The sequence below is a fragment of the Sarcophilus harrisii genome, chromosome 4 (genome assembly GCF_902635505.1).
Source record: "Sarcophilus harrisii chromosome 4, mSarHar1.11, whole genome shotgun sequence".
NCBI lineage: Eukaryota > Metazoa > Chordata > Mammalia > Dasyuromorphia > Dasyuridae > Sarcophilus > Sarcophilus harrisii.
In genome coordinates, this window is record NC_045429.1 from 161,798,113 (window position 1) to 161,823,629 (window position 25,517).

At 32.8% G+C, this 25,517-nt stretch overlaps 2 protein-coding genes across 4 annotated transcripts in view; one reads left to right on the forward strand and one right to left on the reverse strand.

Moving 5' to 3' along the window:
* SLC2A12 (solute carrier family 2 member 12) overlaps window positions 1-18,391 on the forward strand; it is a 63,274-nt gene extending 44,883 nt beyond the window's left edge. Inside the window, exons 3-5 of the mRNA XM_012549351.3 lie at window positions 4,433-4,555; window positions 8,286-8,418; window positions 14,280-18,391. Of these exons, the coding sequence (XP_012404805.1) occupies window positions 4,433-4,555; window positions 8,286-8,418; window positions 14,280-14,448 (425 nt within the window). The 3' untranslated portion in view covers window positions 14,449-18,391. The remainder of the gene's footprint in view (window positions 1-4,432; window positions 4,556-8,285; window positions 8,419-14,279) is intronic.
* TBPL1 (TATA-box binding protein like 1) overlaps window positions 16,975-25,517 on the reverse strand; it is a 30,126-nt gene continuing 21,583 nt past the window's right edge. For all 3 annotated transcript variants that reach the window (XM_031964236.1, XM_031964238.1, XM_031964237.1), the window contains exons 2-7: window positions 24,574-24,763; window positions 23,788-23,870; window positions 23,140-23,203; window positions 21,541-21,644; window positions 21,343-21,437; window positions 16,975-18,782 (exon numbers count right to left, since the gene is read on the reverse strand). In XM_031964236.1, coding sequence (XP_031820096.1) covers window positions 18,703-18,782; window positions 21,343-21,437; window positions 21,541-21,644; window positions 23,140-23,203; window positions 23,788-23,870; window positions 24,574-24,708 — 561 coding nt within the window. In that variant the 5' untranslated portion in view covers window positions 24,709-24,763 and the 3' untranslated portion in view covers window positions 16,975-18,702. The remainder of the gene's footprint in view (window positions 18,783-21,342; window positions 21,438-21,540; window positions 21,645-23,139; window positions 23,204-23,787; window positions 23,871-24,573; window positions 24,764-25,517) is intronic.

The window sequence follows — 25,517 nt, forward strand, 5'->3', positions numbered from 1 at the left end:
ATTATAATTTATAATCAATCAAATGTATCCATCCTCAGTGCTTGTTCTTCTTCTTCTTCTTCTTCTTCTTCTTCTTCTTCTTCTTCTTCTTCTTCTTCTTCTTCTTCTTCTTCTTCTTCTTCTTCTTCTTTCTTCTTCTTCTTCTTCTTCTTCTTTTTCTTTGCTTTTGCTTAAATTTCAGTTTTGGGAGATATCATTTTATACAGTTTATGATTTGGCATAGCTTACATGAAAGAGGATGTTGAAAGGAGTTTCTGGGAAGAACTGTTAAAGGAACAATTTGCTATTTTATATCTGGTCTAAAGAATCATTGACTCATGATGTGGTACAGTACAGTTCTGAGCTAATATTTGCCACTACTCATTTCCCCTTACAAAGAAATTCTAGCTTTTTGTCATTTAGGAGTGTCTTGAACTACTTTAACCAAATAGGGCTTTTTGTGAGAAAAGTGCTCAACTTAATGGGTGGATCATAGATCTGGAGAAGGAAGAGATAATCAAAAGACAAATAATACCACTCTCATTTTGGAGAAACTGAGATATGAACATAAGGCCCAGAGAAGCTCACTAAGCTAAATCACACAGATCTTTGGCATCAAGGCAAGATTTGACCTGAGGTTCTTTGCCTCCAGATGCAGTAGATCTCAGATACCCAGTTTTAAGATAAAGGAAGCAAAGAAGTATGATATAATCCAAAGACAGAATCAGATAGACATATTTTTTTTTCTTCGCACTGTAACGAACCAAGAATGTGACCTTGGAAAAGTTATTTAAGGTTTAGATCTAAAGCAATTCTCAAAAATCATCTAGTCCAAACCTTTTATTATTATATTTTTATCATTTTAGTAGCAGAGAGAGCAAAAATTGCACTATTTTTAGAGAAAAGAAAAGCTAAATGTCACCAGCTTCTTCCAGCCATTCCACATCAGCCATTCTGATATAAGATTTGCAAAGTCTACTATTGGTAAAATTACAAAAAAGTTGGAAGAATTTTCTAACCCTAAGTCATATAGAAGCCTGGGGCAATGGAGTCTCAACAAAGCAGGAGCAAAGACTTTTTTTTTTTAAATTAGGAATTCCAGAAGCATAATTGTTTTTCTGCCTTATTGTGATCTGGTTCTGAATATAAAGAGCTGAACTACTCTTTGGAGTTATGTGCTAAAACAGCTGATAGATACTTCCCCATGAGAGAAGTCTGAATAATTGCCGAAGACCATGGCAGCAAGGAAGAATAATAGTTTGCAATCAATGATATCACCCAGTTAGCAGCTAACATCCAGAATACTTTGGGGATGAGCAAGTGTAGCATTGGAATAGAAAAGGATTACAGATAGGACATAAATTTTGGAGCATGAGTTGCCTTAGCTATGCATATTCCCTATAAATATATCTTCTCCCTAGCTATACATGCTCCTTCTTTCACCAATACTATAAGAATCTGTGGGATGAGGAATCTTTATGCATAATGAGGGGTGGAAGAGGACAGTTTCCAAGCTATTTAATCAAATGTCTTTTGTTTTGATCTGGTTTTGCTCTTAATTAAAAAAAATATTGATGGAAACTTGATAAGCTGTGGTTCTGAGTGAATGTTGACACAAGACTGTTTTGAACTTGAGGTAGATTTGAGACTATAGGTGAATGGCCCCAGGCAATATATGTTTAAAATAGTTGATTGCTTTTCATTTTTTTAGTATTGAGTCATTTTTCAATAATTACTCTCCCAGCCTAGTAAATGTTGCTCCATGCATCATAGTCACTATATTTATTTTTCTCCTGGTTCTGGTTTCTTTGGTCAGGATTAATTCATACAAGCTGTCCCATGTTTCCCCAAATTTCTCATATTTGTCATTTTTTACAGCACAGCTACATTTCATTACATTAAAATACCACAATTCATTTGGCCATTGATCATTCAGACTTCTCAGTTGATGCATGTTTACTTCCGTTTTTGGTTTTTGTTTGTCTGCTTTTGGTATTAAGGTACTGCTTTGAATGTTTTGCAATAGCCTTTTCTTTTTGTGACTGGTCACCTTGGGATATATATCCAGTAGTGGTATTCTTTGATCAAGGGGTGTGAACACTTTCTTTCCTTTTCTTTCATAAATCCAAAGTGTTCTCCAGAATGGATGTATCACTACCTATTTTTTACAGATTAGGAAACTGAGGCCCAGAAAAGTTAGGAAGCACCTTACCCGAGAGCACAGAAGTGGTAAGTAGCAGAACCAAGTTTTGAACCCAGGGTCCTAGATTCTACACCCAACTTTCTCTAAACTAGCACTATACCAATAAAACTTCCTAAGTCAACTGAGCCACAGTTTCCTTATTTAGAACAGGAGGAGATAGTTCTAATAAACTATATTGTTCATACTATCTCCCTCCTCCTCAAATAAACATGTTATATTCTTAAGTAGAATGTAGGCTTTTTGTGGGCAGAGATTGTTTTCATTTTGTCCTTGTATACAAATGTATAGTACAGATTGTTTTCATTTTGTCCTTGTATACAAATGTATAGCAGACTGCTTTGTACACATTAACTACATTAATCAATACCTGTTGAATTTGGATCGAATTAAATTGTCTTTGGAGGAGCAGAAGTAGTAAAAGGAATCCGTGATAGAAAAGAAGATTATAGGACACCTGTTTCTTATTATTTAAAAATGTTTTTGCAATTTCAGGAAAATATATGTTTTAACATTAGATGTTTCTGGAAAATATTTTTATTTTTTTCTTTCCAAAATGAGTTAAAATGCAAATGTGGAAACTTATTTCTCCACTAAATTAAGAGATTGTTCTCCCCTAACCATGTTAATAACTTTGATGATTAAAATGATGACTCAAATATGAGAAAACCTCCTATGGTTTTAGTTCAAGAATTGAAAAATTACAATTAACATGTAGATTTACCTTTAATTCATCAGCACTTTCAGTCAAATTTGATGTCCATTCATTTGTGAAAATAATATTTTGTTCTCCATTTTCATAAGGGCAGATAGTTTGCTTAATTGTTAATGTTTCTATCAATATGCAAAGAAACATTTCAAAAATATGATAAAATAATTTTTCCTCATTCCTACCTTTTTAAAATCTTTTCCACTTTGAAAAAAAAGAAATGTCCTGCTGGAAAAGATTTCTATAAACTGAATATGCTGTCTTTGTCAGGACAAAGGATTCAATTAAAGAAACAGTATGACTCAACACATGGTGAAATAGAGAAAAGGAAGAGTTAATTAGCACTTAGCTCCTCTACATTTCCTACTTCTTGCCCCCCTTCCTTCCTCTATCTCCTGCCTATTTTCCTTGTGCTAGAAATGAAGAATGGTTGCATACTTAATCTACATACAATCATGGGGGATATTATTAGGAGTGAGCTAGGACTTTGGCAACTGAGGACTCCTTTTCCCTATATCCAAAGGTTCTTAGATTCCAAATATGAAATATTGAATGAAAATTAATCTTAAATGTAACAGCACCCTCTAATCATTTTAAAGCTCAATTATGTTCAGCAAATGTTCCTTCGGGTGTTGTGGGGACACACAGAAGTCCAACATTCTGTTCCTGCCCTTAACAAGCTTTACAATCCACATGGGACAACAACAAATGATAACAACAACAATACAGTTAAATAGAAATATAAAATCCTTGTAATATAAGGGATTATGTCAATGTAAAAGTAAAACCCTATCATTGCATTACCAAAATTTCCAGTTATTTTAAAACACCATAGTCAGAAAAGATTTATGTTTTAGAATCTGTTCTTTTTGTAGGCCAATTAAGTAAAGGTAAGACTGTGTAGTCTGGTTACCAAATGTTATATTGTCATCATGAAAGAACACTGAAATAAATTGTGCACTGTCATAAAATAAACACATATCTGAAACTGTTTTAGAGCAGAAGCCAGTATGTGACTATGGGTATGTTTTTTTTTTAATCAATAAATTAATAGATTTTATATTATTGTACAAGATTATTATTAAAAAAGCACTTTGTAAATAGTAATGTTTTCTAAAAATGTGATCTGATTTTATATGAGATTCCATGAAAAAATGGAACAGACATTTTGTGTGATTACATTGCATTTAATATGTCTGTGAAGTATAGGACGTATTAGAGAACAGGGAAAGAAGACATTGGAGAGGCAGAATGTTGTAACAGTCCCACTCTAAATATAAGGTGAAAAGACATAAATTGAGCTAGGAGCAGTAATGAAAATAACAAAAAGGGAAGAATGTGTAAGACTTTGAAAAGACAACATTGGCAGGACTTTTCATACATAATTGGAAAATATTTAATAAAGTAAATTTTAAAAATTTAAATAAATGTCTGTTGAATTCAATTTATATAAAAGTTGGATCAAAAGTACATTTATCCAACTAGTTCACTAGACCATGGTTGCTTATGCTTTTTTCTCATCACTTTTCTTCTCTGTGCTTTAGTGCCTTGGCTGGTGTTGAGTGAAATTTTTCCTGGTGGAATTAGAGGAAGAGCAATGGCTTTAACTTCTAGCATGAACTGGGGCATCAATCTCCTTGTCTCACTAACATTTTTGACCGTAACTGGTAAGAAACTTTGTCTTCTTGTGAACCATGTTTTGAATTTTCATAAGCAAAAGGTCCTTCCTTATTTCCCAGTCCCAAGTCAGTTCTTTTAAATACTAGTTAGTTATTTGAGTTATGCCCTGGGCCTAATATTCAGACCCTATTAATGAATTTTATTTTATTTTTTTTTTTTGTGAGGCAATAAAGGTTAAGTGACTTGCTTAGAGTCACACAACTAGGAATTGTTAAATGTCTGAGGCTACATTTGAATTCAAGTCCTCCTGACTCCAGGGTCAGTGCTCTATCTACTGGGCCATCTGGCTGATCGCCAGTTAATGAATTTTAGAAGACTATATATCCTTTATGGTCTTATAGAACCATTATGTCCTATAACCTGGGAAAGCATCACTGGACATAATGGAAGGCATCCTCAACTGGGGAGTCTTTGACATGTCCCCTGGTGGAGGAAAACAGTTCCCAGGTTACCACAGAACTTTTCTTGAGAAACTATCCTTCTTACCTCAAGAAATAGTAGCTTTGTGTCTACTCTTGACAACTACATGCAAAGGTCAGTTGTTTTTTCTCACTGGGCATCTAAGAAATCTGATTACTGGGGAGAAGGTAAGAGTGTGTAGGCTAAATTTCTTAAAAGTATAGTAAAGTTAGTAAAGCTTTTAGGGATTTTATCCAGTCAACTCCTTCATTTTATAGAGAAGATCATTGGAACAGGGAAGAGACTTGGCCAAAGTCAGAGAGGATGATTTGTTTAGTTTTTATTAAAATTGGAACTGAGCTGGCCTGGGATCAAATTGACTCATGGATGGTTAAAACTAGAAGGAACCTTGTCCAACTGTCTAATTTTTCAAAGGAGAAAAAAGGGGCCCTGAGTTAGTATCAGAGCGAGGTCTTGATCTCCTGCTCCAACTTCTGATTTCAAGGCTAGCACTCTTTCAGTCATAATGTTGAAATTTTGGTTCCTTCTGGATCAGTCTTTTTTCCTGGTCTTTTGATTAAAAAACAAAACAGGTGATTAAGAAGGGAAAGCTCCAGTCTTTCTAAAAAATGGTTTCTTAATAGTTTCTATCCCCAAGGGGTATGAACATAGATTTCAGAAGGCCTACAAACTTGGCTGGAAAAAAAAAATTGCTTTTTATTTCAAAATAATTCGTTTCCTTTGTAGTTCTAAGTATTTTATTTTGTGTACTTAAAAACATTCTGAGAAGGGATCCATAGTGTTCCTCAGATTGTCAGAGTGGTTAACAATTCATGTTCAACATGAATTCTACCCTAGAGGTAGTCAACAGGACATTGTGATTACCCTGACCTAGTTAAGGCTCTGTTATCAGAGGCCATTTCCAAAGTCAGAAAATGTATTAAAAAGGAAATGGGTCATTTACTCTGGCCACCTCCTCTCACATGTACTGCCCTAACTGTCCATCCTTATACCTGTCAGGTTTCTGTGGAGTGAAAAAGAGAAAAAGAGAGGACAGAATGGGAAAAGGGAAAAAGAAAAAGAAAAAAACAATGAAAAGAGCAGGAAGGGAGAGGTAATATGCTGGCTAACAGAATCAAGTTTCAAAAAAGATCTTGTTTATAAAGTGACCTTGATAGATTGAAAAGTGGGATGAAGCTCACAAGATAGTATTTACTATGGATAAATGTGAAGTCTTGTACTTTGGTTCTGAATATCAAAGGCAGGATGAGGGAAGTCTGACTTAACAATGGCTCATGTGACAAAAACCAAAGGTTTATAAATTGACCATAAACTCAATAAAAGCCACAAATGTGACATGACTGCCAAAAAGTTAATGTGGTATTGAGCTATATTAGTAGGAAGTACAGAGTCCAAAATGAAGGTGAGAATAGTCCCACTGCACTACACTGGTTAAAACAATCTTCATTTTAATGCTCAGTTTTGGAAACCCTGTTTTAAGAAAATTTAAAAGGGATCCCGACAACTAGAATTGATCCAGAAGATGCTATACTAAGTAGTATAGTTTTGTTTTTGTTGCTGAGTCATTTTTAGTTGTGTCCAACTCTGTGACCCATTTGGGGTTTTCTTTGCAAAGATACTGGAGCGGTTTGTCATTTCCTTTTCTAGCTCATTTTACAGATATGAAAACTGAGGCAAACAGTGATTCACTCAGGATCACACAGCTAGTCAGTATCTGAGACCAGATTTGAACTCAGGAAGATGAGTCCTGACTCCAGGCCTGACATTCTCCACTACATTATCTAGCTGCATCCTAAAGAGTATAGTAGTCATGTCCTATAATAATCAGTTAAAAGGATTAAGGATACTTATCCTGAGGGATGGGGATAAAGCATTGGCAGGAGTTGGGGTAAGAGGTGAGGAAGGGCATAATAATTCTTAAAATATCTGATGACTTGTTAAGTGAAAAAGGATTTGATTTATTGTGCATTTGTATCTAGAGGATATTAATGGGCAGAAATTGCAAGGAAGTAGATTTTGGTTAAAAATAAGAAAGACCATTGTAAAAATTACAGATAAACGTGAACTGGATTGTCTTAATAAGCACCCCATCACACACAAAAAAAGACTAGATGACCTTTATGTTCCTTTTCATTTATACAATTTTTAGGGGGAGGGGATGTACAAGAGAATACAGGTGTGTGGTTAGAGAACTACACTGAGGAAATTTAAAAAGAGAATAAAAATTAAAATTGATAAAATAATTGGAATATAGTATTATAACTTTCAACAAATAAGAGCAAGTTATATGCACATACATTTAATTTGTGGGTCATCCCCTGACTACTTTTCACATCTCCATTTCAATCAATGGTTTGTTTTGGGTATCTCTTTGTTAAAGGTCTTCAAGCAAAAGCTGAGTAATCAATCATATGTTTAGTTGCTTGTAGTCAGGGTTCATCGTTGGGCATGCTTGGTTTATGTGGCCACTGAGATTCCCTTCCAACTTTGAAAAATTCTGTGGTCAGTGGATTTGGTTGGAAATAATCAGTGTGTCATAAAGACAACCAAAGGGCTCCCGTCCTTGCTAATGCTGTCTTTGCATTATGAGCCTTCATACCTTCTCTTTCTGGAATCTAGAAAAATAACTGTTATGAATACACATTATCGTAGTTTTAAATGACATATTAGCCACTATGAATTGATTTTTTTGGATGAAGCAGTCTGAGTCTCTTCCAAAAACAAACAAAAACCAACTATCCTGTAAAAATGCATCATTAAAAGCTAATAAAAATGGCTAACATTGAGTCTGAATTGCAATAGCAACGAAATTACCAATTCCTTCTCCAGGGGAAGTTGTTATGGTAGGTAATTAATGAAAATACAATATTTGGGTAGTAGCTGTTCTTAGATTTCATGATTCCAGTTTCCTTGGTTATCATTGGTATGATTAAAATCAGAATTATATAAAGTGGTTAGTATAACATAAAAACTAATCAACTTTTTGCGTGTTCTATGTAGAACTTAAATCTTTGGCTAGTTTTAGAATTTGTGATTCCTGTTTCTCGGATTATTATTAGTATGCTTAAAATCAGAGTAGCACATTGTGTATGAAGTAGCTAGTATAACACAAGAACTAATCAACTTTTTGTGTGTTCCAAGTAGAACTTAAACCTTTTCATAGTGACTGATCTCAGAATTCATAATTCTTGTTTCCCTGATTATCCTTAGTATGAGTAAAATCAGAATTGCATATTACTTATAAAGTGATCAGTATTAACACAAGAACTAATCAACTCTTTTGTGTGTTCCTTGTAGAACTTATTGGTCTTCCATGGGTGTGCTTTATTTACACAATAATGAGTCTAGCAGCACTGATTTTTGTTATTTTGTTTATCCCGGAAACAAAGGGATGCTCTTTGGAACAAATATCGATGGAACTGGCAAAATCGTAAGTATTAATGATTGACAATTTCTATCAACATATGATTGGCACAAAGTTAACTTTGTGATACAATCAGGTAATAGATCAGCAATTAATTTAGAATAGCCTCTTTGGACTGAAAGCATTTAGAGAATGAGTTTACTGCTATGTTTTGTCTTTCAAAGATTTGTAAAATCAGCATGACTCACTTAAGGAATGAGACTATATAGCCTTCTATAGAGTGAATTTTCTAGTTGTCAGAAGAACTTGGAGACATTCAAGTTCTCCTTTCAATTTCTCCATCTTTTATGGGGTTTTCTTCCTGTTTCTAGTGGGACTAATACTACCATACATAATGTTTCCTTCCCAATATTGGAACTACTGTGGGTATTTGACCCCTCCACTGCTAATTATTCCAATCAACATTTAGAAATCTTGTAGAAAAACAAAACAGTCTTAACAGAAATGCCTGTATTTCTCTCTTTCATATGCAAAAAATATCCCAGCTAAAACTAGTTTAAGTTTAGGGAGTCAAAATAGACTCGTTTTGATAGACTGCTTTAAATAAATTTAGAACTTGAAAGTAGTCTAACCTGACCTAGAAGTGGCCTGGGGAAAAGGCTTTTCTCCTTTTCATTAGAAGAATCGATAGGGCTTATCTATTAAATGGGAGGCTAAGTGACAAACAGGCAAAGCATCGGGCTTTATGTCATCAATGCTTACAAAATGTCAAAGTGATCACCACCACTGAAGATCTTCAAGTTGAAATGGAATGACCACTTGTTGAGAATGTTGTCATGGGTTTTCATGCTTCAATAGGTTTATACTAGATTATCTCTACAATCCTTTCCAGGGCTAAGATTGTAAAATTAAATGATTGAGTAAAAGGAAATTGTAAAATTGTATGCTTTTCTCTGGAGACTTTTTTTAAATATAAAAAAATAATATATTTTTGAGAAAGTAAAATTGGAGAAAATATATCAGTTAATGCTTTTTAAAGTTCCTTTTTTAAAAAGACAAAGTGGTATCAATATGTGATAGCCAATGTTATAGGTTGCAATTATAGTGATACTTGGGAAAGGAGTAAGTTCACTTCTGAAGGGACCAAATAGCTAATTCCATAGGTGGAGAAGAATGCGGAGCGGATGCTGATGCAACTTTTCTTTTTGAAATTGCTTGGCCAATTCACACCCTCACAAATCCTGCAAAATGTAATTTTCATTAAATGTTTCTTAAAACTTTCAACAACTTATAAAAATTCCAGGAATAAATTGAATAAGCATCTTTCCTTTAACTTGGTCACTGGGCCATCTTCTGAAATGTTAATATAGTCTTTTTTTTTTTTAAATTGAGAATAAGGCTATCAATGACTTCCCCCTAGCCAAAATAGTGTTTTTCACTACTTCTCATACTTTAAAACCTCTCTGCTGTTGCTGTACTGATACTCACTTTCTTGAAATTCTCTACTTCCTTGGCTTCCACTGAAACTGTACCCTTCCAGAATTACAAAATTTTTAGTCAGATGGGGCCTTAATGGTTCTTTTTCAAGTGATATTTGAAGGGAATACTTATCATTATGACCTAATAGGGTACTGAGCGTCTGTTTGATAACATATAATGAAAGAGGGTTCCCAGTTCCTCCAAAGATCACCCATAAAATTAGCCTTTGTCTTTTGTCCAATTCAATAATGTCCTGTCCAATTCAAGCTCCTTCTCCTCCATGAAGTCTTCCCTAAATAAATAGTCCACAAGCTTTTCTTTCTCAAAGAGACATAATGGATAGAGTTCTAACCTTTAAATCAGGGAGGGCTAGGCTTAAGTACCTACTGTGAAACATGGTAGCTCTATGATGCTGAGCAAATCACTTGACTCTTCACTAGTTGCTCTAGGCAACTCTCTATGATGATAAATTGCAGGGAAGATGCTGACCCACATTGAAGAGTTTCTTCAGCTGGAGGTACCCAATACCTATAGAATCAAAGATCTGAAGCCCGTATCTATGTTTCTGTATGAATTTATATTCCATACTTCTTCCAAGTAATTGGAGAATTTACTGATTTCATTGTCTGCTATAATTAGAATAGAAAGCCTATAGGTTAAGGGAAAATCCAGTTTCAGACACTTCCTAGCTGGGTGACCCTGGGCAAGTCACTTGATCCTATTTGCCTCAGGTTCCTCATTTGTAAATTAAGCTAGAGAAAGAAATGACAATTTTATCGTTGCAAGAAAATAAATGGGGTCATGAATAGGACAAGACCAATTGACTAAAGTAATTTAGAAATTAACTAAGTAATTAATTTAGAAATTAAGTAAATTTAGAAATTAGTGTTAACCTAATGCATGTTTTTGCTAAACATAGGTGTGATTTAGGTTTGCCCATGGTATATATGATAATCAGATGTACTGGGTCCCATTGCAATTAATGTAATTACTATGTTTAAATGTACTGGGTGAATGAGGTCTCAAAATCTTTGACATAGCAGTTATTCACACTCATGAGTGTTTCAGTGCCTTTGAGCTACCTATCAGCCACTTTTGGGCTAAAGTAGCACATAGGAATGTTCTATAGTCAGAAAAGCTTCTCTAAATGTGGTTCAATAATAAACAAAATAAAGGGGAAGGACACAAAGCTTTGAAAACCAATTAACAAAGAATTTCCATTCCCTTCTTTCCATACCTCAAAACCCCCCCCAAAAAAGTCAAAAAGGAAATCTGATTGAGAAAGGAACTATGAATGGTATCTGGAAGTGTATCTGTGAGTCAAGAACTGATTTTTAGTTCTGGATGAAAGTACAACTCTCCCACCTAGTGGACAAACAGAATAAAATAATCCTTGGGAATAAACGGGTAAATTAGAAAGTTAATTCATAGTTCACTACTTTGGGAGAGGGGTATAAGGGGAAGATAAGGGAAACCTGTCCAAATTAGAGAAATTTGGAATTATGGAATATTTTAAAGGGACAGAAGTTTGTTTGCTTTTAAGCTTTCTTTTCCCAATTCTAAATCCAACGAAAAAAATTCAAACTAAGTGAAAAGGCAACAGGAAGGACCAAAGTCAAAAAGCAACATGATACTTAAAATGGAACTATCTTTATAATAGCATTTATATCTAAAGATTTGTGAGGGAGAAAGAAGATAAAGAATTAATAAAGGAAGATAAAAGGTAAGGAGGTAAGAAAAGTCCTTATTTTAAAAATTTACATATTTATGCTATATGTAAAGCAAACTGATAGGTTCATCTGGCAATTTTTTGTTTTCTCATACTAATTTAAGTTGGCAAATAAATAGCAAACAAGATAATTGCATCTCTTGCTATAAGAGGAGAGTAGCTCCTTGATACGCAGAGAATGACATTTAGATTAATATCAGTATAAAAATACCATTTTCAATTTCTCAGAAATTTCATTGTCATTGTTTTACTCGCATGTGGATGGATTTTAAAATTCTTGTGAAAATTAGAAGTTTTCATCTGAGTAATGTCTGCCATTTGAATTATCGGCTGTTTTTCAAGGGCTCCCTGGAATGCCAGTTTTTTAATAGGTAGTATTGTAGGCTAAACTGATAATTGTCCAAATATATTCCAGTGAGATTTTTAGCAAAAGTATTTTGCCTAGTTATTCTGAACAAACTAGTAGGCCAATAGGACTTAATCATTTGTCCAGTGCTATCATTCTGTTACCACCCATAGGAATAATGCAAACAGACTTGGATAAATTTTAATTTTAGTTGAAAGCAATTCATTTTATGAAAATTTAAGAGCTTCCCATTCCATATATTTCTGACCTTATAGTCAATTACTAAAAACTTATACACCTTTCTGTAATAAGAAAACACAAATTTCTGCCAGTTCACATCAGCCCCAAAACCAAAAGTTCTAACTAAATTGCTTAAGGGAAAATATGAGATTTCTAATATATTTGATTTCCTTTTTGACCATGTAATAAGATAATTCACATGGCTAACATATACACTATTTCATTGGAATAAGTATTTTTATAAATAATGGACTAGACCACACAAACATGATTGTCAATAATACCACCTATCTTTTTTCATTAGACTCCACACTCTTCTTTTCTGCCTGCTTTTCTCATTATCTTAATTTCCCTTTGGCATTTTGTTCTCTCTTGCAAAAAACTTAAATACTGACATTGGTTAACAGGCAAAATTCATTTAAATGGAAAAACACATGAATTTTAAATATCTGTGCTAGTATTTGAAAAATATTTTACTGAAGTAGAATGACAAGGTTGGACTGGATCACTAAGGTTCCCCCAGCTCTAAAAAGTTCTACCATGTCCAAGTATGGTATGAGTTCTCTACCTTCCCCACTTCCCAATTTTCTAACAATCTCTTCAGCTTCATTTTTAAATGCCTTGGAAAATTCTATTCTAACCATCATTAAGCATTAGTTGTCCCTTCTGGAGAAATATTGTCCCTCAAACCCCTAAACATAATTGTTATAAAAATGCACTGTTTGATTTTATTCTTTGTAGTTTAGTTCTTTGTAGTTGTAGTTCTCTTTAACCATGGAACACATCCTCTCAAGCACCTTATCTTACTCTTCTATGAACTTCAGATATGTTATCAGTTTTATAGTTAAGACATTTGGAAATGACTTTAATGATTACATTTTTTTAATGCCAAGGGTACTTAAAATTCAAATATTCCTTCCCAATGCTCCATAGCTAGTAACATGTTGAAATTCAGAGTTGCTATGAACTAAGAAAGGGGTTAAAGTATGCTGCAGAAAAAGGATGCATTGGCCTGGAGTGATAATCTTACATTTACTATTGAAAAAAATCTTAAACTAGGAATTATATGATTATTCTAAGGAAAAAGTAAAAGTGAATGGCATATCTAAGAAACTTTTATATTCTTTTTTTGCTTAGCATTTTCCTCTTACATTTGGAGTTAAGGCCTTATACCACTACTCTTGCAAAATTAATTTATATAACATTCATAGTGCCTAGTATTCAATAAACTGAGGGAAGAACATTCTACAATGTTAATTTGTGACAAAAAAAAAAAAAAAAAAGAAAAACTTCTGTCCTTTTGGCAGTGAATTCAAAGTAAGATGGTTCACTCTCTTAGTTATTTCATTAATGGAAATTGGCTCTTTCCTTTAAGCCAAGAATTTTATTTTATATTGTTGAGATCTGTGATTTCATCATGGTACTCCCACCAAGGTAGGGAGCTCCTCCCAAATAACACAAATCAGAAATGGTTCTACAAAATATACTCTTAGAAAGTAGCTTAGATGGTGGGTCGGGATCACAGTGTAAGAGGGAGGGAGAGTGGGAGGGAAGAAGGAAGGAAGGAAGGAAAAAAGAGGAAATAGAGGAGAAAGGAGGGGGAAAGGAAAGAAGTGAAGAAGGAAAGAAAGAAGAAAACAAAAGGGAGAGAAGAAAAAGGAAGAAGCCATTTCACAGAAATTGATCATTGTGACATTTTACCAATATAAACATCTCAATGGCTGGGAGTGAGAGAAGAGGTTCTAATGATTCATTTTCCTCCACATTTAGCAATTAACAATTACAACAAAAATGAGAAATAGTAAGATTTATGGATAAATTTTTTGAGGACTCCATGCTAAGCCTAACTATAACATTATACTTGGGAGTTCAAATTTGCAGGTAAAACTGCTATGATTACATCCTTACAATTCTTTTGATAACTAAATACGTCTTGGAAAGCAGCCAACAAAAATCTGTGCTTTAATATATCATGCAGAAAGGCTTTAGTGTCATAACGTGACCTCGGTGTACCTCTAGAATTTTATAACCCCCAGGGTGGCTTTTAAAATATGTCTATTATTATTATTTTTTTTTAAACAGCACTGTATAAAGCAAGAATGATGTTTTCATTAGTGACTCTTTCTCTTTCAGGAACTATGTGAAACACAACATTTATCTTATGAGTCATCAGAGAGAGAAGTTAGTGCCAACGGAACTTCAAAAGACAAATCATCAAGAGCAGTGTAAAAGGTTGTGTAGTAAAGAGCAATCAAGCAGCTCTTTTAGGATAACTGATGGCATATTGCAAACAATGATATAGATTTGGTGTAAGGACACTTAGTGTCTTTCTAATAATATACATTTGGTATTTTTTTCCCAACTTCTGAAGGTCAAGCTTTAAGGTATTTTCTAATCTAGTCACAAGTGGCTTGAAAATCAGTTCTTAATTTAAAAGTCTAACTAGGGAAAGAGGAAGCAGACATCAGCAAAGTACCTACCATTCTTGAAGAACCAGTTAAGAACTGACCTGAGAAAATGCAGTTGGGTCTCACTGTCCTGAACAATTTAAGAAAGAACAGGCCTTTTGCAATCAAGTGAGCACTCTACGTCACTCTACATCGCCAAATATATATATGGAATGTGTGTGTGTGTATATGTGTGTGTGTGTACACACACACACACACACACACGAAAACTTTAAAAAAAAAAGTTTTATTTTCAGAAGTATGAGGGGCAGATTTCAAAATATGATTTTACTACTCACTATAGGAACCTGGCTTGCAGAATGGATCTTTTTTTTCCTTTTTGTAAGAAAAGGCAGTAAATTCTACGGATGCAGCTCATCTTTCTTTGCTAGTTGAAAAAGGGTTAGAATGCTCTCTGACGGCTATGTCTGATTGTACTTGCTGACCCGTATCTAATTAAGAATAGTAAAGGTTTCTATAGCTGTTATTAAAATCTATGTAGTAATTTTAAAAATGTATTAACCAACAAGTGGGCTTTCTGAACTTACATGAATATATTCCAGATCTCCATGCTCATGTAAATAAGGAATCAGTTCTGTAGTAATAGATAACAATGAATTTTTCAACATTTTTGGAATTCTTGTTGTTACCTAAGTGAGATGCCAAGAGAGATTGGAAATATGGGACCATATTTAGTTGTAACCCTTAGAGAAAACTTATAAAAAATTTCATGAAATCCAGAAGTTTGCCAGATATTTAATGTTATTTTTTTGTTGTTGCCTTAAATAAAGCTTTCAAAATTTTCTCCTATCAAGGTTTTCAAAGCTTAAGTGCCTAGCATCTACAACTTCACAATCCTCAGAAATTTCCTACCTCAAGTTACAACCAATAGGTCATTACAACATTTAACCTTTGGACTTCTATAGATTGTGTTACAGATGTCCAAAGATTAGGTTACTCCTATTTCACTTATATTTAATAAGTATGAACAAGGCATATATGTTTCTATCAAAATATGTAATTCATCAAACCAGGATTTATGTACTATATTTCCATATAATTTCTTCAATTTAAGAAATTAGGCAAGAGTGTTATTAGCATGGAAAATATGGGAGTTTTAAGAAGTAAAAAGCCACAACCAGCAAAAGTTCAGGATACCAGCATAAAAACCCTAAGAGATAAGGATGTACATCAGAGTTTTGGATCATTAATCAGTTCATCTTGACAAAAAATTCCAAGTTATAAGTCTTTTTTAAAAAAAGAGGGTCCAAAAAAACGATGACCCTTAAAAAAAGGAGGACTTCTTTATATTCTGGAATTTGATTTAATAGACAAACCTCCAAATCTCTTATATGCCTTTATACCAAAATACGGAAGATACAAATCTAAGATAGCAACAACAGCTCAAATACAGAAGACATGCTTTAAATAAAAAAAATGCAATGTAAAAAAAAATTCTATTTTGAAAAACAATCCACTACTGATATTTCCCTAGAAAAGACAAGGGAAATATGTATAGCTAAAGAGAGTTGATAAGAAGCTACATGTTAGAAACATAGTATATTTCACATGCAGGTTTCTAGTCTTAAAGGATGGCCACTTAAAAACTAAGTTTATTGCAATATTTGGTGGAGTCTTACCAAAGCTTTAAAATCATTGTGCATTATAGATAGGAAATAAATGTTAGTTTTAGTTTAAATAAGCTTCTCAGGCATTCCCTCAAAATGCATTATTTGAAGTTCAAAGAGTGCACTCATGATCAATGGATGCTTGTAAACCTTGTTGGGTATTGCTAATGATAACAGTATCAAAAAACCTAATTCTAATTTCTAATTAAATGTTTGCCTTTTTCACTTATATCAGAACTACTTGATTTTCCAAAAATAGGAAAAACTGTGAATAAGGATATATTTTTTATTACGTCCCCCAGTATAACTGTATACAGTGTATGAATGCCAGATGTTTTAAAACCATTTATTTCTTATGAAATATTCATTTTTGCTTTTACCCTTATACCCTTTTGGGTTTTAATCTAATAATCTAACACTATTTGCTGATACTGATTCAGCTATATATAACAATTACTGTCCTCTCAGCATGCCCTCCTCCTATATTTAAAGCCAAATATGCCATTTGAGAAAGTACTAATCAAACTGATTTAACCATCAATGAAAATCATCAGATTTAAGTCTACTTCTTGCATTTAGTAATTTTTTTTTCCTTTTGCTACTTTTTAAATACTTTAAAAAAATGTCATTGTTCCATGTGCACTTCTTTCCTTATTTCTTCCTTGTTTATTAATAGCTTAGGTGTGGAAGGTCATTAAAACCAAATATAAATACTTAAACTAACAATACAGAATCTATACTTTTTTTCATCCATTTTGATTCTATACATTAGATGACCTACTGAACTTTAAAATGAATTAAATGTAGAAGAAAAACTAATGGAAACATTAAAATAACCTACAAATTCAGAATCATTTTCAAGTCAGGCTTATTACCCAAGAGAAACCTCCACAAGAAAGAATTTTATTTTGAAGTCAGCCTTTTCACTTCTTATAGGGCAATCAGGATGGAGAGTAATAAAGAAGAAAGAGGGCGCAAAAAACATATATAACATTTGTACAAAATTGTACAATTTATCCTAATTTAGCATTCTATAATATACAGGAAAAGTTACTTAATGGAGCTCACATATTTTAATAATTTATTCTAAATGTTTCATAACATTTTAATACATTCAGATTTTGGTGTAGTATTGTGTTACCTATTGTTTCCAATGATTTGTGGAAACCCACAGTTTTATTTTTCAGAATAAAAACACTTAAATTCAAGTCATAGGGCATTCCTGCAGCACAATTACTGTTCCAATGCTAAGGAATTAGTCAAAGAGGACACTGAATCAACTAATTTAGAATCATTTTCACTTAGTGAACTAAATATTCCCTAATTTTTTTTAGCTCCATTAAATAAGATAAAATCAGGGAGAAAGCACATATGTCTCACAAAATGACTTTCAAGTCCAAAGTGAGCCTCCTTATGAGTATATAATGCTATAGGCCTGGAATAGCCTTGGGGGCACTTCTTGTCTTGACCATACAACTTTATCATACTGCCAAGACTGGCAGAAGACTGCAGTGAAGGCCTAAATTGAGAATTTCCATCACTTTCCTTCAGCTGTATCTGAAGGTCTTTCCAGAGTAACAAAGGTAAATATGAGATACAGCCCAATAAAGCTGCTTTTTTATATCCCATCTGTGGTTAAGAAAAGTTTCTTTATTAAACTAATATTCTTTTAACTCTCAAAAGATATTTAACACTCTTATCTTATTAAATTAGCAATGTAAGACATTATGTTTAATCTATAAAGTTCTACTCTTATTCCCTATAGTTTATATACATTTTTTTATTTCTAATTTGCAAGAAAAACTGACATTTGGTAACACAGCATTAAGAACATACTGTACACATGTGGCATATATACAAAATACACTTCAAATGGAAGCCAAAAAACACTTCAGCAAAAGACTAAGTTTGCATAGTTTTAAAAAATGAATTCTGAGTAATACAATTTCAGTTAAAATAGAAAATGGGGAAGAAAAAAATAATAGAATAGGTATGAAGAGAGATCTTTTCCAAACTTTTATTTGTGCACACATTCATCAATTGAAAAAAGATAACCTTTACAGCTTCTTTGGTGCCCATGTTCAGCATACAAAAATGTAAAAGACTATTCACAAATAAAACACATTAGCTCAAACTGAAAAACAACCAAAAAAAAAAAAAAAAAAAAAAACCCAACCAAAATATGTCTTAAAAGTAGTGCACACCGTGACAGCTCTGCTTTATGACACGAGAATTACTGCGAAAATAAATAGAATGTCCTTTTGTAAAAGCAGCAATTTCACGTCTTGTAAACTTTTTACATTACAGCACTATTCAAAATAAAATCCAAAGGGACTGACTGGAGCTTACACTGTGGCCATGAACAAATAAAAGAGTCTATTCCTCAGTTACTGTTGGTCCAGTTTTCCTTTCACCTTGAGTCCAATGTGCAGCAGTTTTAAAAGGTGCTCAGTTAGGAAACCTAACCAATTGAGTGGTGAATTATAAAATTTCTTTTCTGCTTTCAAACACATATGGGTAAATCTGTTCCACAGCAGTAGCAACAGCCTTTACATTTGGCCCTAAAACCAAAAAGGAAAATTGCATTAAAAATCAACTTACTAAATGTAAACTACAGTATTTCAAAATGTAAATTAAGATGACTATTTTTCCTTGTTATTACCTACAAAATGTTCATGTGAGTATAAGACAGAGAAGAGAAGTAAGCTAAAAAATATCAAGAATTTTACTGATCCACAGTTTCAGACCCCAGTTATCTTACTGTTAATGAGAAAAAAGTTCATAAAGGCTAATAAAACTTCTAAAAACACAAAAAGAATTCTACTACTCTTTTGGTCAGTGTAATCTGAAGATGATATAAAAAGTAAATCATTACTTTTACAATTGTAATAGGACTAGAATATATCAAAGTTTTCCCTCTCAACAATTGTTAGGTTTGTTTTCATAAAAGTTTACAAAACTATTCCCAGGAATTGACTGGCCCAAGGGTTAAGGGTTAATAGTTTCCTAGTAGCCTCTGAATGTAATGATGTAGCTTCCTAGTTACCTACAGAAATTAAAAAGGTTCAAACACTTGGAGTTAGGGCCCTTCAGACTTGATAAATGTCCCAAGAATTGCTATCCTACTGAAAAGATAGTATTTGTACTTAGAATGCAGTTACATGCTGGACTATGCTTATTGGACAATCTTTCTATGTTACTGCTTAAGTAAATCACTTTTTGTTAACTGTTCAATGACTTAAAAGTGCCTCAGAAGCAACTTGCACAACTGATAATCAAATGCGTGACAGCAGGTATATGCATACACACACATATAACTGATAATTTATGACTCCTTTGGGCACAAATGTTATTTTATTATACATCTGATAAATTGGCCTGTTTACAAAATGAACCCTGCCCAAACTCAGAGAAAAGAAGTTTTGGTATAAATAATGCATCCACTTAGTGAGAAAGCATGCATATGTCCCACACCTGTAGTACCATCACTTCCACACAAAAAAAGGAGGGAAGCCCATTTTATCATCTCTTCTCAAGGGCCAACGTTGGTCATTATAATACAAAGCATTGTATAGTTCTTTCTCTTTATACTGTTGCAATCAATTATGCATGTAGTTTTTTGGTTCTACTTCACATTCTGTATTAGTTCACTATCTTGATATGATTCCCAGAATTCTATCATAAAATTAACTTTTAAAATACTGTTAAATTTAAACTAGCTTTTAAAATTCACTTATTTTTGGACTGGATGCTTTTAAAAATTAACTTTTTCACAAACTGTCAATTAACTCAACAAAGCTAGTTTTTTAAAAGTACCTTTTAAAATACCTGACTCAAGTTTTTTCTCTGTACTCAGGGAAATTGGAAGTTTTCAATTGGTTGTTTTAGCACATACCACCTACATAGTTACATACATACATACACACATAAAACCTATAGCTGTAGATTGTGTGAAACATATTCAGATTAACAACAGTTTACATATAGTACTTTACACTTATAATTAATTCATTTTCTTCATAATAACCCAATATTGCAGGGCAATCCAAAAATTATATATTTCCTTTTTATATATCAGGAAATTGAAGTGCAGAGAGATTAAATACTTGCCCAAGGTATTAAGGGCAAAAAGTGGTGCAGCTACAAATCAAACATCTTTTCTGACAAAAGAGGAAGAACTAAGCTTGATCTAAAAATAATGGAGAATGTCGAATCTATAAGATGAAAGTGTAAAGTAGAAGAAGCTATAGATTGAAAGTCTATCTAAAAGTTATGTACCTGGTGACAGTATGGGGAAAATGGTGTCAAGTTCAAGCTCTAGAAGTAGGGATGGCCAAAAGAAGGGAGAAACCAAAATCATCTCCCTGAGGAGGGAGGGATGCAGGCAGGGTATAGACTTAGAAAGTTCCAAGGAGATCACCCTTTAAGCCCTAATCAGTCAATACTAGTCATCTTTATTAGCAAAAATAAGTAGAAATAAGATATAGGATATATGACTATAAATTAATATAAAAAAGGAAAAATTAATGATGGAGGAATACTAAATGCAAGCTTGTCTATTAACATTTTGCTCATTATTAAACTTGGTTTCCATGAATTGGCCTTTGTCCATAATCCTCTGGGCTCTTGATACTAAAAATAATTTTTAAAATCACAAATTCTTTGTCTACAATTATTTAGCTGAAGTTTTTAAGAACTGATATAACAAATTACAGGAAATTTTCAGATTACATCTGAATTGTTTACTCAACACTTCTATCATTGATTTTCTAAAATCTGAGGGTTTTTTAATGCTGTGAATACTATACTCATTCTTAAAAAATGGTAGATGAACCCTACCCATACTCAGAGAAAAGAAATTTGGGGTATAAATAATGCATCCACTGAGTGAGAAAGTGTGCATATATCCCACACCTGTAGTACCATCACTTCGGCAAAAAAGGGAAGCATTGTTATTAAAAATACAAATTTTATTAATAAAATTGTAATAAAATATACATAAAAATTAAATATAAAATCACTATGGTGGATATTAATAAAATTTTGACATATTTTGGTTACTATATATTAATATGCTATTTAGTTACTTATTACACAATTTAGACAAAAACTATAAAGTACCTGTTACTGTGATACTTCCTGTTGAAAAAATCTGTAATGTAGCTCGTAGAGCTTTTATGCGATAACATACTGCAGGATGAAGTTCAGGTTCATAACTGCCAAAAAAAAAAAAAAAAGCTCTAATTAATATGACATAGATTTAAAGTCTCCTAAGTGATTTCAAATGTAAAAAACTGGTTTCACTCTTCTGAGAGTTACCTGGCATGAGGCCTATTGTTCTTTGTGAATTCTGGCAATCGAATTTCGAAGGGCATGTTACACACTGCCAAAACATTAACGACTTTAAAATCTGTAAATATTACCTTTAGGAAGAAAAAAGCAGAATCAAGTAAATTATTCTAAAAAACAAGACATCTGGTTATCCTAAGGCATTTCCCCCCAAAAATCTCTGTAATATGAGTGGATCTGGGTCTCTTGTCAAGCAAATGATCAAAATGATTAAAAGTGTGGTGATGGAGGATCAGACCTCTTTAGTACTGCTTTTCTGAAGACCAGATAATTATTCCATCTGGATTAAGTAACATCTTTTTTTGAGGTTGACCATACATCACAGTCATGCAACTTAAGAAAATACAAGATTAGGATATGTAAATGAAATCACAGCTGGAACATTCTTGCAAGTTAGTCTGCCAGTTTGGGTCAAACAAGGTAATGATCTCTAAGCTTACTAATTGAACAAATTTCTTTGGCATACTACACTCATTATTGTGACAAGGTTCAAAAGTTCTGAAGAGAAGACTTCATGTATCCTAATTCTATCTGCTATGACACCTGTAAGATAATTTATTGGTATAAGTGAATACTACTATGATTAGGGTTTACTTTTCCTATTGGGGGAAAAAATTAATACTTATTTTATTTAAGAATAAAAAGAAACTCATAAAATCTTTAATCCACGAATGTATTTTTAATGATACAAGGAGTCAAGGAAAGAGAGCAAGGGTTGGTTCACCTTTCTTCTGAAAAGCAACTTACTGGATCCATTGCTATTTGGTAATAGAAGCTAAAAAAAAAAAAAGGCGAGTAATAAATCTGCTCTACTCTAGAGAAAAGCATTTGGTTCTTACTCATCAAGGAAAACAGTGTTTTTCCTTTCCAGCAAAAGACAGAGAAATATGATTAGTAAAAATGGGATTAAAAATTCACAAACAGAGGATTCCTATTCAATCATAGTGAGTCCATCTTCTTTTCTAGGCTAGATTTAAAAAATAATGAATCAATTTTTTAAAATATTAGAGAAGAACATGATAAGAAGCAAAAGAGCACAGTCAATTAATGATTGTTTACCAACCATATTGATGCATATCTACCATACTCTGAAGACTAGCATTTATTACCAAGTAGAGAAAACCACATTCAAATTAGGAATTTTTGTGTCAATTATTTACTTCAATTACAATCTACAGTCTACCACCAAGCTGGCCTTTTTGCTATTAATCAATCAATAAGTATTTATTAAATGCCTTTTATGTGTCTTATATCTTGCTAGATTAGATGCTAAGGATACATGAATAAAGATAGAGATGATAAGGACAGAGAAAATGTCCTTATCCCTCCACACTACCCCATCCTTACTCTAGTTATTGTGCTGTCCACAAACTTTCCTGGCAAATGATTTTGCATTTATTTTGCATGCATTCTGTATTTAATTCTATATGCTACTTGAGGAAAGATGCTGTTTCATTTTTTCTTTTGTACTCTCAGCACTCAGGACAGCACCTGAAACAGTTCTTGTTGACTAAGTGATTTTGAGCACATCCCAAATATTTTCAGTTCGTATGTTTTTATGCACTTTACCTGAAAACCAAGTTTCTGTAGACTTCGGGCTAATCGCCTGGCACCAAATTTAGCTTCTTCTTCACTATTGTTTAAGAAGAGAAAAATTGGAAAAAATGAGCATAATGGATTTATGACTTTGGGCAAATCACATAGCATACTCGATGCCCCAGGCAATTTAGAGGGCTGGAACTCTGGAGAAGTATACTTGAAACAAGGATACTTAACAACAAGATGTTAACTCAGTGTGACTGATGATGGTTCTCTAGTTTACATATACTTAGTACTTAGTATAGTGATGTAATGGTTTTTTGGTTCACATGTACTCAGTATGTTGTAATGATGTAATTGTAATAGGGTATTTAAGGGCTGAGAGGACTGGAAATGAGACATTCCATCTTTGACCATCCTCCTGGTGGCTTTCCTGCCTACTTCACTCCTCCACTAATACCAAGGACTTTGGCTGATCCCAACGTCCTCCAGAGAGATAGTCCAGACATTACAACTTATGCGACACTGCAAACAGATCATGAAAATATATGTTGTCATAAGTGGGAGGTTTCTCACCATGGAGCTCCATATAGTAATGAAATCATGTGTGAATTAAAAAAAAAAATCCTAGGAAAAAGTTAACCTTTTTAATAGAAAAAAATTTTAGATATCACTTACCTTGTGGCTCCTGTGCAAATAATTTTTCCTGAGGACCAAATTGTAGCTGTAATTCTAGGTTTTCTAAGCTTCATTAACACTTTCTGGGAAAAAAAAATAAAGATAGTAAATGTTAATATTCAAAGGTAATTTCTTAAGTTAGAAGAACACATAAAAAAGTTTTTAACCTCAAGAGTAACCAGTTATAGCTTTAAACAATAAATTTATTTTTGTCTATTTAAGTCTATCTTAATTGCTTCAATGTCAATATGAAACCAGGCTATAAACACTACCATATTAAGCCAAAAGGTAGATGACCCTGAATTAAAATTTTATAACCTAGATTACCTATATGTTTATTTTAGTGTTAAACTTCTTGTACCATGGATTCCCCAATTAATTAGTATAGTCATAATTTCACCACAAAAAAATTTTACTAAGTGCCACAGGTTTATTCCAAAACTTAAAATACAAATTACCAATTTCCTTTAAATTTTTTGACATTATATTTTAAAAGACAGAGATTTAAATATGAAGTTATCTAAGCAAACTTTTTATAGCTTAACAAAAAGTAAATCTTTCAAATAATTTATAGGTTTAAAAACTTAATATAAATTAGAAGTGCTTATTCAAAATATACTTTTTAAAGAATTATTAAGTCTTCTAAGAAATACATGAAATTTGACAGAACAAAATAAGTATGTAGTCAATGAATTCCTTGACAAGACTGTAAATAATGTGTCTCAGCTCAACATTCAAAGCTTTTAAAATTTAACTTAGGTATTCTACATTTTAAATTTCACTTACTCCAACATCACGCTTGTAAATTACATTTGCTCCCTCTAAAGCAATCTTCCTTAAGTTCAAATGGCATCTGGTTCTAAAAACACAGACTACGTTTGTAATTAAAATGTCCAATGCAACATCACTATCTGCATCCATTGGGGTAGTTTACAAACTCAGCTTCCCCACCAGTGCACCATGAAGCTCTCAAATCCTGAAAAAGAGAACAAAGCAATTACATACAATCTCATATAGCCCAATTATTTGAGGCAATATCTCTTTTCTTCACTAGAAATAATCCTGGAACGTGAAATGCAAGGAAGACTATCCTTTCCTCCCCCCAAAAAAGTTAAATTTACTTTAAACTACAAGTTAATAAGAAAAAAAAAAATCCATATAGTTCTTTTGAAAAGTGCCTTGTGATTGATAACTATGATTTAGTTTTTCTTTTCATTTTTTTAATGATAAACAAAACAGGTCAGAAATAAAGATCAGCTTGGCATATTTGAGTAATGATATTAAACTTATTGTCTCCAAAGAAATAATTGTTTCTGTTTTTATTGAAAAAGTTAATAAATATCAGCAACATTGCAATAATTTTTTTTTTTTTTTTTACAAAAGATTGGGTTATGAAGGATTGAAAATGAAACATGCTACTTACTTCCTGACAGATATTGAATGAGAGTTTTTTGGACATGGACAGTACAGGAACTACTTTGTTTGATTATACTTATTTGTTATGGGTTTGTTTGTTTTTTGAGAGGGGGAGTGTATTCAGTTGCAAAGGGGGGAGGAAAATAAAATAAATGCTAATAACTATATTAATTGAATAAAATTTAATTTAAAAAATATAATTGTATTATTTTCTATTTTTCTATCTGTCTTATGGAGTTGTTTCAATTGTAGAATGTTTTCACACTTTATATAGTGACAAATGAAAATTTTTACTTTAAATTTTAGACTTTATG